Source organism: Taeniopygia guttata, chromosome 11, assembly GCF_048771995.1.
Source record: "Taeniopygia guttata chromosome 11, bTaeGut7.mat, whole genome shotgun sequence".
NCBI lineage: Eukaryota > Metazoa > Chordata > Aves > Passeriformes > Estrildidae > Taeniopygia > Taeniopygia guttata.
Window position 1 is genome coordinate 3,539,049 of NC_133036.1, and position 16,325 is coordinate 3,555,373.

General features: G+C 36.5%; 1 protein-coding gene across 4 annotated transcripts in view; it reads right to left on the bottom strand.

The window, feature by feature from the left end:
- Window positions 1-16,325, bottom strand: part of SLC7A6 (solute carrier family 7 member 6) — a 26,989-nt gene continuing 10,664 nt past the window's right edge. For 3 of the 4 annotated variants that reach the window (XM_030282681.4, XM_030282678.4, XM_072934482.1), the window contains exons 4-10: window positions 15,293-15,437; window positions 12,684-12,807; window positions 4,790-4,893; window positions 3,654-3,750; window positions 2,849-2,998; window positions 1,979-2,162; window positions 1-828 (exon numbers count right to left, since the gene is read on the bottom strand). In XM_030282681.4, coding sequence (XP_030138541.3) covers window positions 734-828; window positions 1,979-2,162; window positions 2,849-2,998; window positions 3,654-3,750; window positions 4,790-4,893; window positions 12,684-12,807; window positions 15,293-15,437 — 899 coding nt within the window. In that variant the 3' untranslated portion in view covers window positions 1-733. The remainder of the gene's footprint in view (window positions 829-1,978; window positions 2,163-2,848; window positions 2,999-3,653; window positions 3,751-4,789; window positions 4,894-12,683; window positions 12,808-15,292; window positions 15,438-16,325) is intronic. The other variant, XM_072934483.1, reaches the window with a different exon arrangement.

Consider the following 16,325-nt stretch of genomic DNA (forward strand, 5'->3'; position numbering starts at 1 on the left):
TTTACAGGCTTCAAACTGAACATTTTAATTTTGGAAGTTTCATAAAACCTAGCAGAAATTCAGAAAGTACTAACAAGTTAACAAGAAAAAAAAAATCAACAATCGTTAATCAATTCTTCAGTGGCAAGGTGCTTTGCTGATTAAATCCTTGCCACAGTCAGATACATTTCCACGTAGCATACAGAAAAAAATCTTTAAGGGAAAAAGGTTGGTTCAGTCTATAAATAATGGAGCAGAACTTAATTTATCATTAGGGGCAGAAAAACAAATGAAGTAGTTTGTTGTGACCAGTTTTCTTCTGGGAAAAGAACTGAGTACAGCAAATCATTTCATGCAAACATCCATCAGAATTAAGCTGGAAATGACTTAGTCTTTGGAGTCAAAATGGGTTTTAGTCTAACGTAATAATGCATTACTTCACCACCTGGTTCTGGAGAAATCTAATTTGATCCATTAGCTCTTACCATTTTCATACCAATTCTGAAGAAACAGCATTGACACACAGACTGTGTGAATAGGTAATCATTATCCAATGAAAACATGCCCTAAAAACATGCCACAGTTTAGGATGACACAAGGGCATGATTCCAACGTTGGAATCCATCTGCAAGTAAGAACATTTTCAGCATTTCTGAAAGACCACCGTAAACAGTTTTTTTGTGTCTTCCAGTTCCAGCTCTTTCCTTTCATTTGTGTAATTGCTCCCTCCTGCTTCTTGTAATGGCTTTAGACTTTATTTTGTTTTGATTTCTGGTTTCTTTTCTTCATTTGGGTCCATCTCTGTTAAAACACAGTAACAGAGCATCTGCATGTTTCGTGTGACTGCACCTGAAGAGAAATTGGAGATAGATAAGAACAACAGCCACCTATCTCAACTCTAATTACAAAACACATCTGACTAATGAAAGCTGTCAGGAATGCTGTCTCACTTCTCTTTAGGGAAACAAACAATAAGAGCTAGTACAATAACTGTGTCCCACTCATTTTTAACGGAATCTTACACTATTCTGTTGATATCCTAGGGTGTTCTGCTTCTTACACATCCTGCCAAGTAGCAGAAGTAAAATCTTTTTTCTCTATAGTGAAGAGCATAAAATTGGTGCAATAAAGAAAGTAAAACTAATAGCACACGGAAAGCTACAAGATTACTGAGTATTTACATATGTTCTACTACTGCAGCACCACATCCTGCTTTCAGGGTAAGGTTATGCTATAAACCTTCCTTACCACATCATGGCTGTCTTATATAGTAACAATAACAAAAGTGCACCAATGAAGATAAACTGAAATTTGTGTCATTTAACTGCTGTAATTCAACAGAAGGTAAAATTCCATTCTTTACTGACATCAAATCTATTTTCAAATACCAGATTCAGTAAAGCTGGACAGTTCGTGCTACCAAGAATGTTCACACTTTTTACAGTCATCAATCTTGGTTCAAATAAAGACTTTTTTCTGATGTTTTGGCTATTGCTGAACAGTGTTTGCACAGTATGTCTTCTTTCCTTTTACTCAGCTCTTCCTGCAGCCAGCAGCATGGGAGAGGGTAGGAAGTCTGGCAGGAAGATGGCCAGAACAGCTCACCCAAACTATGCAAAGGGCTATTTCATGCTATCTGGTGTCATGCTCAGCAATAGAAACAGGTTGAGCAAGAAGTGTTTGCCTGTGGGAATGTTTTCCCATACAATTTGCTGCTGCTTGGAGACTGGCTGCACATTGGGCAGCCTGTGAGATATGTGACTGACTGTTCTTGCAGGGTTTTTCCCCCTCTTCACTTACTAAACTTTCTTTGACTTGACCAGCAGGTCTTCCCACCTTTGTTCTTCCTGTTCTGCCCTTCGTGCTGCTAGGAGTGCTGGTGAGCCAGCCCTGGGTACTCAGCTGAGTCAGCCCACCACAACCCTTTCCATCAACAGACTGAGTACCTACTTACTTTTCCTATTTCCTAACAACATCTCCAGCTAACAAAGAAACTTACCCATAATCTTGTTAATAAATTGAGGTCTCCTTGATGCAGGTAAATAGACTCCCAAGAAAAAGAATGGAATTCCAGATAAAGCAATGGCAATTCCAATCACTGAATTTATAAAGTCACTATAGAGTGGCACTACCACCAGAAATACTGTGCATATACAGAATATTATTGGGAAAGCCAGGCTCAGCTGCAGACAGAAAAAAGACAACACAATGTTAATGAAATATTCACTGTCTATTGTTGCAAACATTATGATACAGACTTTTCTCTCTGAAACCCCCTTTGTGAAATTCTCTGTTCTTCCTCTCATATATCTGGCTATTTAGGACCATAAACAAATTGCAAAATTATTCTTAATGGAACTGTTGCTAAAAATTGCAAAAGTAATCAAATATGGTAACTCTGCTGTGCTGAAAGAAAGTGCATAGTGGCATGAAGTGTTTTTAGACAAAACCAGTAAAATTTGGGAAAATTTTTCAGTAGAGTGTCAAAGTATGAGGTTATTAGAGGATCAGATACCATTGGAGCTAAAGGTGATGCACAGAGTTACTTAACTTGAGCATTTCCAATCAGAGATTGCTGCTGCTAGATAAAAGGCTAACTACTATGGTAGGCTATTGAGAAATTCTCCAGTGGGCAGACAGAAGAGGTACTTACTGAACCAGCATATAATAAAGTATACTGACCCAGCAATCTCTTGTTCTTACCTAGCAGACAAGCTAACTTTCATGGTACAACATTAAATGGAAACCATGTTTTATGTCCTGATCAGTCTGTAACCTTTAGACTTAACATCTATGGTCCAGATTTTAGACAGTACTTCTATATTATATGGAAGGCAGGGATTTTAAATAATTGTGTAATAAGTATTACCTTAAGAGGTCTTGGCCGATCTGGTTCTTTCCAACGTAGATATAACTGCCCAGCAATAGACAGACCAACAAAAAACCAGTAACTGAAGCTGAAGTAATTTATCAGCTTGAAGACATCTTCCACAGCCAGGTAAATAAGGGTCATAAAACACTGTTAGAAAAGAACAAGAGTAAGAATCTAAACCCAAAGGTTTGAAACTTACTGTTTATCCTGGTTTTTGCCTTTAAATAACACCTTATATTCCTTAGTGTCTGGTGTAATTTTATGCCTCAAAAAATTACTTTCTCAGCAATCACTTTGATGATAAGCATATTTTATCTCTTGTCAATTTTTTAAAATCTTCCTTTCAATAATTCATATTTTTGTTCTGAAAAAGTTGTCTTAATTCATTGACTAGATTCTGCTTCAGGGGACTGGGTTTCTCAGAGCTGCATTTAGATGCAATAAGGATCTGAGAGAAGCACTTTGGGTTCTAGGAATTATTTAGTCTTGAGCAGCAGAAATCTTTTCTATACAATAGGTCAATTATTAGTTGCAGTTTCAATTGACTGAAAATGCAATTGTCCATTGTAATCCATGGTATACAGAACACATTTCTAATGGCATGGCCTTCTGCTAAACTGATGTTCTGATTTCAGCATGGAATAGAATACGTACATGGACTAGTTCTTTTATACTTTTTTTCATGTTTTTTATACATATATATTTGTGTATAATTTTCTAGCCCTGTGTTGAAGCTCCATTTTGAGGGAAGCTGTGCTGTGTGTCCCATCTAGTTAGGTTGAAAAGAAAAGCAATAACTTGCATTGAAGAGCAGTGCTGGCACAGGTGTGAACCTCTTTATGTGGATCATAGACAACAGATCAGGAAGGTGACCTTCCCGAGATCCTACAAAAAATAGCCTGAAAAAAGCAGTAAAACACATATTGAGACCACAGGCAAAAGAGAATATATTACAGAAAATCAAAGAGTAACACCAGTCAAAATAAATATACACAACATTAAATTTCTGTTCTTTAAACTGGAACCTTCTTGTAAAGATGTACTGTACAACAACCATTGAAAGGCAGGCAAGCTTTTAGAAACATGCTGGAACAACCATTTTTTTAAAAAATCATCCTACAGGTAAAATAGGCAATATCTACAGTAACTGAAATAAATTTCTATTGTTTCACAAAATTCTAAAAGCTAGCACTGAAAACATTCCAGCTTATGGAAGAATAGCTTTCAATGTCAATCAGAAGAGATTGCCAGGTCTCTAAAATGATGTCACTCAACCACATGCTCAAAAAACAAACACACACAATTTTATTCCCAACTGTTCTATACTGACTACTTCACCGAATTATTATATTGCTTCTCAACAGAGGCATTGCAAATTCAATGGATTGGAAGCATATTAAAATGCCTGAATAAATATTTTTCAAACTTTTGCTAGTTACATCCACAATCAGTGCTCAAAGAAAAGGTTCTACACAGTATCTATCCTCAGCTTTCTGATTGCAGCTTCATAGCAGTATCAAGTTTTTTAGGGTTTTTCTAAGTACAAAGTTTTAAAATACTGATTTTAAAAGGTCAGTAAGTTTTACATAAATACATTTGAAAACAAAAACTTGCTAGAATTATTCTATCAAGCAAAACGGAAGGTAATGCAAACAATCAGAAGGCCTGAGGACTCACCACACAGATAAAATTCATTTGATATTACAATTTTGCTCTGCATACACTCAAGAACGCTTTAGGGAAACAAGGCAGTGTTAAGGGTGCACGTACAGACACACAGACACACACAGAGGTTTATTTAGATCCATGATTTTATTGTGGTTATTCATTATAGGTTCAGTTAAAAAAGTATTTTTGCCTCTCTCATAATAGATCAGCATAACAGTAACATGTAAAAGACTTATGAACATTTGTCAAACTGGAAGAGATATGCTCTACCTTGATGATGCTAGAATTGAAGCATTAAGTCCACCAAAACAAGAAAAGGCTACAGCAATGGGAATTGTCCAGCTGAAGATACCAAATATCCTGTCAGCAAATGTCTGATGAAAGGGAAAAGAAAAGGAAACATGAAAACATCTGCAAAAAAAGAATATGTAAAACAATGACATCACAGCTTTTGTAATACATTTGTATGGGAAAACAGTAACATAGTAAGGACAGTCCATAATGCAGCACAAAGAATCGCACAGCTGTCTTATTTATTTATGGATTTTAAATAAGCACAAACTTCTTTAGCCAAGCATCTGAAGTCGTATTTTCTGCTCTCAAAGGAAAAGAAAATGTTTTGAGAATTTTCTTCCCAGTCCTAATATATTTTATTATCTAACTGACCTACAGAACACAAGTGAACATTCTTTGGATCACTAAAAAATAGTACCTAATCAAACAGGGAAGTGCCATATTGCAGTGAATAACCACTGCCAACATCACAGCTACTCTTTATAGATTCTGTTCAAGGAATCTACTTTAATTTCCCTTTTATGCAGTTCCTAAACAATATCTTTTCCTTTAGCTCCACTGGCAGGGCCTGTAGATTCTACTCTCACAACTTGGCAAGCAACAGAGCAAGTGACCTTATCACTTGCTCAATACTTAATGTTGCTAGAGACAATACTGCAAGAAACTGTGGTGACTGTCCATGGTAGAGCTCTGAAACCAAGAAATCAGGAGCATCAAAGTTTTACAGAAACAGGTAAGAGCCACTGATTGCCAGCAATCTTGGATCTAAAACAAAAATGGGTAATAATTTGCAATATACTGTCCTGGTCCATTCTGTTCAACCTCCTGGATGAAGAAAAAAGAGAGAGAGACTTAAAGTATCAGACAACACATTTGAAACATGAAGAAATTTAATTAATGCAGACTGACAGGTATTCCACCTCCCATCTTGGTCTGAGCATTGTATGTATCTGGACATTAGCATGAAGTTAGGCAGAAATGCCCTCACACTGTGTTCAGAGGACATGGGTGGAAGCCTTCCTACCCATCCCAAGTCTACCTACACATAGCTAAAGCACTTCCATGATTTCTTTTACAGAAGCAAACTAAGTCATAGCAGCAAAAGAACCATATCTATATTAGACAGCATGAAGTCACTATTTAAGGAAACAGAAAGGTACATACTCATGTATAAGCAGTATTCAAACAAAGATTTGAACATTTCTTAGCAAGTAGCAGTAATCTAAACCTTTTATGAACCTTTCTCTAAATCACTTTATTGTATCTCTCTTGCTTTATAAATTTCAAGACCAGACATAAAAAGCATAGATAGTAATTCAGCTTTCTGCAGGTCTATCTATTATAAAATTTTTTCTTCAGTTTTTAGTATTTGAACATTTTTAAACACCTTGCCCTTGACCTCCCCTTCAATGCACTGGTCTTCATCATGACATTTATGAGCTAAGGAGCTCAATCAAAAATGATAAACACTCAGAACTGGCCTTTATCGGTACCATATGAAGTTATCTCTACTTAATAGTGGCCAATTTTTCATTTAATTACTCCAGGAACCAGATCATCAATAGCAGTGCACTACAAACTGTTTTCTTAATGTTTTTGTAGGTAAAAAAAGCCTAAAAGACTTAATATACTTGGTTTGGGGTTTTTGGGGGGTTTTTTTTGTTTGTTTTTTGTTACATGAGTGCTTGATTTTCATGAGACAAAACCTTATAAATACTGTCAATCTTTAAGCCACAAGATGCTGAGAAATTCAGTGACATAAACAAAGGCTTAGCCAGTTATAGTTTCCTGTTCTTTGTCTTCATGGAAAAAATGCTTTGTCCAGCACATTATCCAGGTTATGGGTCAAAATCCATCTCTGTTTTGCTCCCTCATTAACACTAAAAAGCAGGATATATTCCATCCTTTTGTGCAATTTAGTTGAGCTTCAAAGGCAGACAGGATTTCCTGCTGTTAAAGTACAATGTAAAACCACGTAATCATTTCAAGGGAACTTTGCCTAAAGGCTCAGAGTCAATGCATCAACTGTGTCACCCGGGTTCTCAGAAAGGCACCTCTCTTCCTGAGCTATTTTAGTCTATACATCTTAGCACAGCTTCCCTCAAAATGGATCTTCAACATGGGTGGAAAAATGCATGCAGATTCCTACAGATACTATAAAAAATAACATAAGAAAAGAATAAAATAACTAGTCCATGTACATATTCTATTTCATGCTGAAATCAGAACATCAACATAGCAGACCATGCCATCACAAATGTGTTCTGTATACCATGGATTACATTTTCAGCCAACGGAAACTGCAACTAGTAATTTACATTATTGTACAGAAAAGATTTCTGATGCACAAGACTACATAATTCCTAGAACCCTAAGTGCTTCTCTCAGATCTGTATTGCATCTAAATGCAGCTCTGAGAAACCCAGTCCCCTGAAGCAGAATGTTATTTATTATGATCCAGTCAATGAATTAAGACAATTCCTCCAGAACAAGAATGAGGACAAGATGAGAATTCTAATAAGCAACTGTTGTAATATTTTAAAGGAATATTTAAACCTGAACTGCTGATTTCTGAAGCCAAACAAAGTGAAATTACCAGACACAAAACTCCTGAAGGATTTTTTGTTTTAATATATAAAGTTAAGATACAGAACAAGATGTTAGAGAATTAAGATGTTTAGTAAAACTGCCTAAAGGATAAGCATTTAGATAAGTAATATTAACATCTAAAGCTAAAGAGAGAAAAATCTATTAATGTAATTTTATGCTGAAGAATGCAAATCAGCTAATATATCATTTGGAGAAATTTTTTCCCCCCAAAGATGTTCTTTGCAAACGTTTTCTATTTCCTTTTGAAACATCTGGTAATGGGCCAGTGTGAATGAATAACTCAAAGGCTATTTCCATCCTGTAATGCATATCCAATTGTTCTAGGAGATGCTAATACTGTTCCACACATCTTGGAAAACAACAATCAATTCATATGAACACTAAAACCCACAAATTATATACAGACCAAAATGCTACAGGTTCAATGTATTCTGGATGCAGGCTATGTTCTATATCAACATCAACTGCTGATCCAGCTCAAAGCCTAAACAAGTGATTTCCCTAGAGCTGCACAAGTCAGACTCTTCAAGAAAGAGAGTAATGGAGTGACAGTCTCTACCAAACACTGTCATTTCCAATGTACTTTCTAATGCTGTAGTTGGGATTCCTGACAGAGCAAAGCGTGGAGAAACTTCAAGAGCTAAACTTGAGGTGAGGTAATACAAAAGACTATTTTAATTGAGAATCATCTATAAAAAGTTCAGCTTGGTTTGCCAAGTAGATCTATCTGCCTGCAAAATGATCTTTCAGCAAAACAAAGTTGAAAGGGACCTGAAGTTTGCCTAATCTATCTATTGATATTAACCAGCTTAACATGAACATAAAGACCCACCTGCTTTTAGGCAGGTGTTTTGTGACAGTGTTTCACCTTCATTTATAACAAAAATCAGCCAAGTTCATTATCACTACTCAGACACTTGAGTACAAATTTATAAATCTTTCAATACCCTCCTTTCAACAGATGCCAAGAAAGTTCAGCTACAGTCTCTTGTGAACAAAGACAAACCCAAAGACCTCTACAGTGTTTCTTGCTAAAAGAGTTACTGAAGTCTAAGTAAAAGCAGCCACAAGAAACATTCACTGCATGCATATCAGAGCATTATTTTGCATGAGAAGGCAAGGTAGAGAAAAGTACAACACAAAATCAAGTTATCAAGCACGGACTCGGAGTGCACTGCACCAAGAAGGGAAAGGGGGAGAGAAAAGTAGAAGAGTTAGTGGTTGCTTTCTGCTAAAACCACAATTGTATAATCATGGATCCTCCACAAATGAGCCAGACCTGGGCTTTGAGCTGACCTCCTCACTAATTCTACTTGAACTACCACTACTTCTGGGAGCTGTGAAGTGCATTTATAAAAACAAATGAGCTGACAATGGAGGAGAGAAAAGAGCATTCACAAAGATATGTGGAGGATGACAGAGGAGCCTACCTGGAGGCAGCTATAAGCAGAAACATTTAGTCCACCATAACAGGAGAAAGCCACCACTATGGGAATGGATATCATCTCAGGATTCTTCTGAGAAAGTCTAAAGAGCAAGAAGGATTAAGAGATTAAATTGTCATCTCTGCTATAGTCTGACAAATCCTGTAGTCCAAACTTGAATTGTAATTGCCCCTAACAGCTTGGAAACAGAGAATCAGAGAAGTGCTGATGTCACACTTGCAATTACAGATACATTTCTTTTATGCCCTCCCATCCATTGAATACGTTAGCTATACATAGTTACACTCACACCGTAGGACATGCAGCTGGAATAGTTCCCTTTAGTTTGGATTTTTTTTTATTCAAACCAACATCAGGGAATAATGATGAAGAAATAGGCTTTCCAGCCATGCACTTGTCAGCTTAACTGCACTTATTTAATCATAACTAAAATGTCACCTTACTCCCAGAAGGATGGTCAAAAACTGAATTAGAGCTTTGTTTCAAGGCATGAATGACTGAATAAACTACTTTTTTTTTTTGTCTTGGGTTAGTATGATCTCATGATCATCAGCTGGTAAGTTGTGAATGGTTTGCAAGAACACTTTTTTGTCCTTTTAAAGGTCCAAACAACAGTTCTATACAAACAGGCTGAACTAAAAGCAGCAGAAATTCCAGCATCAAGAGCTGCCACAACAAAATACACAGGATACTGCCTCACACTCAGTAATTCAGGCACACAGATGAGTAGCAAGACCCACATTCATATTACAAATCACAAGATGAGAAATGTTTCACCACACTTAGCTGCACATTAGACACGTACTTGAAGGCACACGAAAAATGTCAGAGTACACTGAGAGCATATGGAGCCACAAGCACATGTGAGGCTGGCAAAGCACCACACGGTATTGATTGGAGGGACAAATGAAGAAATAGAAAGAGAATGTAGCCTAACATGAAAAAGCAACGTATACCAAAAAAACTCCCAAGAATTATGAGGTGTTTCTACTAGGAAAGTTTAAAAGGCATCTATAGAGCCTCTTCATGTGACTCATTTCAAGATCCTACTGCCCAGAAGCTTTTCCAGACCAAGTGCTATTAACATTCTTACATGAAAATCATACAGAGCAGTAATGGAATATATATGTATATATGTATATGAATGATCTGACTGGTATATTTTGGAAACACAATTAATTCTGCTTTAACATGTCTCTTGAGGTGAAGTATAAATACATTCACACATTACAGGAAGATCTGGTAGTCAGAACTGCAGCATGTTTTCTTAATTTTGAGCTTCTGAGGACTCTGAGGTGCTACTGCCTAACAGAAACAAACTCTTGATTTATGGCAATCAGGAAGTTTCACATGCCAAAAAACAAGCACCAGAGCAGAAGAAGTTTTCTCCCATTGCCATAGATTACATTGTCAGGATACTGTATGACATCTCCTCTCACTGAACAAATTAGATTTAATGCCACATATATTAAAAGAAAGGAAAGAGTGCCCATCAACCAAACCCAGAAAATTGTAAAGGTGCAAAATGTGTCTTTTGTAATTCTCATTTCAATTACCATTATGTTGATTAATTCTACTCAAACAGACATAATTATCTTGTTGTATTATTGGCAACACCTTTACAGGGAGAAAAAGGTACCAGTGCAGTAAGAAGTCCAGCATAAAATTCCCACTTCATTTTTAGGTCACCAAATACAATTCTATGGCAAGAGAAACAGCACTACTCTGCTGCATTAATACACTGCATTCCTACTTGCATGTAAGATGTCTCTTCTGTACAGCCCACATCAAAATTTCCTATGTCAGCTCCAATAGCAAAATAGTTCCATTTACATTTTCATGGAGGTGCTGAAGATATTTGATCTAAGCCTTCTTAGGTGTTTATCCTCTTCTTAGCATCTCTAATAGCTAGCTGTAGAACAAGGGTTCAGTGTTTCCCAAATCTCTTACCCATCTCATACTGAAAATATAATATAGCACTCTCAAGTTTAACTCAGCTTTCAGCTTGGACTCCAAAGCCAGAGAACTTCCATGTAGCTGCCATTGGGAGTCTTGCACTGGCAGTGAATTACAGCTAGCTCCAAGAAAGAAGGCAAACAACTTACTGAACTCTCCTTCTAAAAGCAACTGCCTGCCCCTAATGAAGAGTTCTTCAGTTTTAAGGTATGGAATGTGCTCTTCATCCCAAGAAACCTTACTGGGAAGTGCCTGTGCAAGCAAAGAAGATGAACATGACACTGATGGCTAAGGACAAGCAGATTTTCCTTTTCAGAAAAGAAGCTAGTGAAGCCAATGAAGAAAGAGAAGTAATACCAAAAGTCTAAGAAGAACTTAAATATTTCTGTCTGAATTCAGTCAGAAAAAAAGATTCTCAACATTTATTAAACTACACCAAATAAAAATAAAACAGCTAAAACACACAGCCTCCCACATTCCAGTTCATTGAGGAAGCATGGCAAAGCAAATCAAGCCTGCTCTAGAATATGAGACCAGAGTGAACTGATGGATCTACACTGGACTCACAGGATGATATTCAAAGATGCAACTAAGTCATCCTCTTTATCCCGAGTTTGCTGACAAAGAAAGCTCCAAGAAAGACGACAGCTGGTTATGCAGGAAAACCAACTGTTTGCTTCAACCAGTTTCAGCTCTCCTAAGTAAAAGAAGTAAGCTGCCAAGTATCACCTATTGTAGGAACTCAACCAAGACCCACAGACATGGCCAAACACAGGAAGCAGTACCAAGCTGTGCACTGTATGTTTCCTGTCTGGAGACAAAACAGCCCAGAAAGTGCTTGTGGAGCCAGCTGCCACTCTCATAGACAGAAAAACACAATAGTAGTCTCAAACAACATAAAAAAAGGTTATTCACTAACAGTTAAAGATGAGATAAAATGTCTGCTCTTCTTTATTTGTGTTTGCGCTACAGAGTAATTTTCATTTGCATAAAAAATAGCAAAGGTTGTGATGGTTTCCATATGGAGGTAAAACAGCAGTCAACTATGAAACTCTGACAGGAATCATTGAAAAAGTGAGTTTGACACGATCAGCAACCATTTGAAGAGCATTTGCAGAACTTTTAAGCTGGTTGTTGCTGTATCACTTAAATTTCTTCAACAAAAAAGCTTTAAAAATCAGTTTCTTAGCCCCAACACTGGGACTACATCACATGAAGCCAATTGTGTTGTAAAAGGAGGACATTTTATCACTTCTTTTCCCATATAATCCCTTGGTATGATTTCTTTTGCCTCACAGCCACCAAGAAAAACAGCCCACAATGTGATCTGGAAAGATACATTCATACTTTTTTTACTCAGATTTTTTTGTCCTTCTGAAACCGGAAGCTTCACCCCACCCCTTTACAGTTCAAAGCCTCTTCACTTTATAGGAGAAAACCACTTCTTCCCAAAATAGCAATAAGGAGGCTGAAATGTAACTGCTGCTTGATTACACCAGAGACTCTAAAATGCAGCAATATTACAACCATGTTTCTTTAAAAATTTATCTATGTAATTTTCAGCCTACAGCAACTTTCACCAACTGCATAAAGGGCAATAAGCAATCTGTATCTTGTATCACATGCAGAATATCCGAGCAGATGAAAGTGCCTCATTTTCATAATATTTTTTTGAATAGCTTAATTCTCACCTCCTTTCTTCTTTCATCTACTGAATACAATGCTCTAAGTCTTCTTAAAGATTACACTGAGGATAAAACTCCCTTCCACCACCCAGAGTATCTGGATTTTTCTCATACCCTTACCTATGATTTTTTAAGCAATCTCAAATACTCATTTGTAACACTTGGTCAACTTACCACTGCCACAGCATCACTAGAGAGAACAGCATCAGCATCCAGCACAGTATAATAAGCTATATTGGTCATAATATAGATAATAGTCACAATTGGCATAGACACTGCAATAGCCAGGGGCAAGTTCCTGTAAGACAAAAAAAATACCAAAACTCCAAAACTCACAACTCACAAGCAGAAAAAGAAAAATTACATTAGTATCAGATTAAAGTTTTTGATTTGTATCATTTACAATACACAGAAAAGTAATGAAGCCAGCATAAAGATCTCCCAAAAGTTATCTCTGGAATCAGAGTTTATTTGCTTTTATAACTAGAAATTCTAATATAGAAGACTGGAAAAAATACGATTTTTATAGTAACATAAAACCTAAATTATGTGTAAAAAGGGATTCTCTGAATGAATCAGAATGATTGCTCTTCAAACACTCTAACTTCAAGGTTTCCAGATCTGTAGTAACAGCCTTCAAACTTGCATGCTTTAAATTATTTCCTAATGTCCATGTTAATTATCACATTTAGAACCCGAAGAGGCAGAGCTCTGAGGTACTGCATTCCTTCTCCCTGGGCAATGGGGCTGTCCTTTCAGCACTTACTTCTGGAACTGATGCAGGGAGATTTATTAAACCAAACTCCTGCTCTTCTCATCTGCACTAATCACTGCAGAGAACAAACTAAGTGGGCTGCACAACAGAGATGCAGATCTAAAATTGCTGAACAGCCACGAGCCCCAGCACATGGTGTATCTTAAATAGCAAACACAGGTCCAGAACGCTTTAGAAAAACAAGAGGAACAGGAAACTGCTAACCTTTAGATGTGAGAAGGTAAGACTAACTGTGAGATAAACTCACAGCCCTGAGTGTGCAGCTCCACAGAAACAAACTACAGAGCAGAAACAGATTTTTAATGTCAGGCTTTGGCTTTTCTCAGTCTTATTCATTCCTCAAACCTCACAGGAATATTCAAACGTTTCAAAAGGGGAAGCAGAATTGAGAGCATTACTCTCACATTTGCCCAGTTTGAATACAAACACAGCAGGGTGACACTGATGTGCATTTGCCATGAACATTGTTTTCAATAACAACAACAAAAAACCTGCAATAACAAAACCCCAAAGCATAAAAATTATCAGTCTGACTGAAACTTTCCTCAAAAACTTCCTGAGCCCCAGAAGTCCAGCTGTTTCTGTCTGCTGCCATGGAAGCAGAAAAACAAACATACTCCACAATCCTCCATATAAATCAGTAAATTAGTAACTGGGAGTTCTGACTCCTCTTTCAGGTTGCACACTCATAGTAATAGACCCATGAATCCCAGCATAGAGAAGAAAAAGAAGCAGAAAACTGTGAATTTAATTCAGAAATATTACACAATGTACCAAAATTCTGAAATAGCATTTTAAAGACTTTGCATCATCTAAGATTAAAGCCAAGGGATGATGTCAAACATAGTTTGTGGATTGCAACTTTTGGGTGGACAAGCATGAAGGCACTGTCAATCAAGTGAACACAAAAAATATGTTATTCTTGTAGTAATTTTGTAGAAGTCTGGAATACCTCATTATTCCCAAGAACTGTCAATGCAGAAATTGAAGTTCACTTTACCAGCTACCATTCTACCAAGAATGAAGCATGTATTAGGCACTGATGCCTATCAGCAAACGACTATGAAGAAATTTTCATCAGCTAAATATCCTTTGAAAAAAGTTGTTTTTCAAAACAATGCATTTAATAGAAGAGCTATCAAACTGATAACAGAGAACACTATACTAACTTTAAAAAGAAAAGGCACTGCAACAATACTCAAAAAAGAAGCTTTTCAGCAGAAAAAAACCAATTTGAAGTACCAAATGACTGATGAAAATACAAAATGTGTGTCTTCTGAATATGTGTATCAAATCTTTGCAAGAGGATATAAAGAAACAAACTGTCAATCTGGAATTCAATCTAATTAAAAAGCTAGGTTTTTTTAAAAGTACTTATCCACTATTTTAATAGATAGCTTTCCTGGTTAGATAAATGCCCAGCATAATATTCAACATCCAACACAGAAGGGAATAAACTGCAAAAGTCAAAATCAGTCTGGAGAACTAAAAAAAAAAAATTCTCATTCTTCTTTATCATTCAGTTACAGCAATCTAAGCTGTTAATTGTAAGAGGATGCAAAAATTATCAAAGGGGATTCTATTCTAACATAAAAGTGTCTGCTTACAGATTCACAATTGGGCAAGAATAGCCAGTCACACTTTCATGGAAAATATTAATATTCTTAAATACGAAATCAGAATGATTGCACAGGTAAACACAGACAACATTTAGGTACCAGTGCAACAATGACACCTATTATAATAAATTGTAACAACATCTTGAACTGAAAGCTTATCTAGCACTGAATACAGCATCCTGCAATCATCTACTCTTAATTGTTCTTATGTTTTAATTTCTTTTTAACTTTAAATGGAGTTTAGTGAATCTCTGCTAGTGGCCACCCACAGCCTCACCAGCAGAGCAGTTCTACTCACTTCTGCGTAAGCTCAGAATTTATTAGTGAATAACAGCCACAAACTCAGCAACTTGGGAACCATCCACATCTAGAAAGCTCAAATCATTTACCTTTCTGGGTTTTTGATTTCTTCTGTTACATAATTGAGTGTATCCCAGCCAGAGTAAGAAAACAAGGCCGAATATAAGGCAAGGGAGATTTCTCCAATATCAGAAGAGGATCCCTCAAAAGAGTTCTTAAAGTGTCCTGTGTGTCCTGTGTGGAAAAGATGCAATGAAGACAGGATAATAAAATACAGAAAGTAATATTTTTCCATGTGCCACACAATTACAAATACACCTCAGAAACCCCAATTCCTTCAAATCTGCTTATTAAGACATTTTTTCCAAACTACTTCATGTTTTAGCCATGAGAATAAGCATGACATTTAAAACTACTAAAAATTATTCGCTGTGTATGATATTGTTCTACAGTTAAACACCTGGTTTGTCCACAGTAGCACAAGAAGTTCAGGAACATTAAGTTCAGACTAAGCTATAAACAACTGGCAATGACAGTACTCAGGTTAAATGTAGGGGTTTATAACATATATATATATATAGAAAATAACCCACTCTATTCTTCTATATCCTTTAAATTTTCAAACATTTTGCCCATGCAGAAAACAAAGATTACAAGTGACTTAGATAACTTTGACAAGAGAACCCCACACAAACACCTACAGGGATGTTTAAGGTTTCGCTACTAATAATAGAAAACTGAGAAAAATTAAAAAAGAATAAAGTATTCCTGTTAAGATAAAATTTTCCGAAGCTAAAAGTGTGTGTTTTTTTGGACCAGTATTTGTGAAAGCTTGTGCAATCTTTTGACTGTAAGCAAGTCAAGACAAGTTCATCAATCACAGTTTAATATTCAGACTCTATATACATAAACACACACAAAACCACCAAAAACAGAAACGCAAGTTATTGTGTAACTCCAAAACATGCCCTATACTATGCATCCTGAAGTGTTTAGACTCCATTAAAACTGTAATATTTGAAGCCTCTAAAATATCTTACTTCTCTTTTCTACTTTTTATCCCAATCAGACATTGCTACTCCTTTTGCACAGGTGGAGTAACTGCTGAGTTAGGAACAGAAA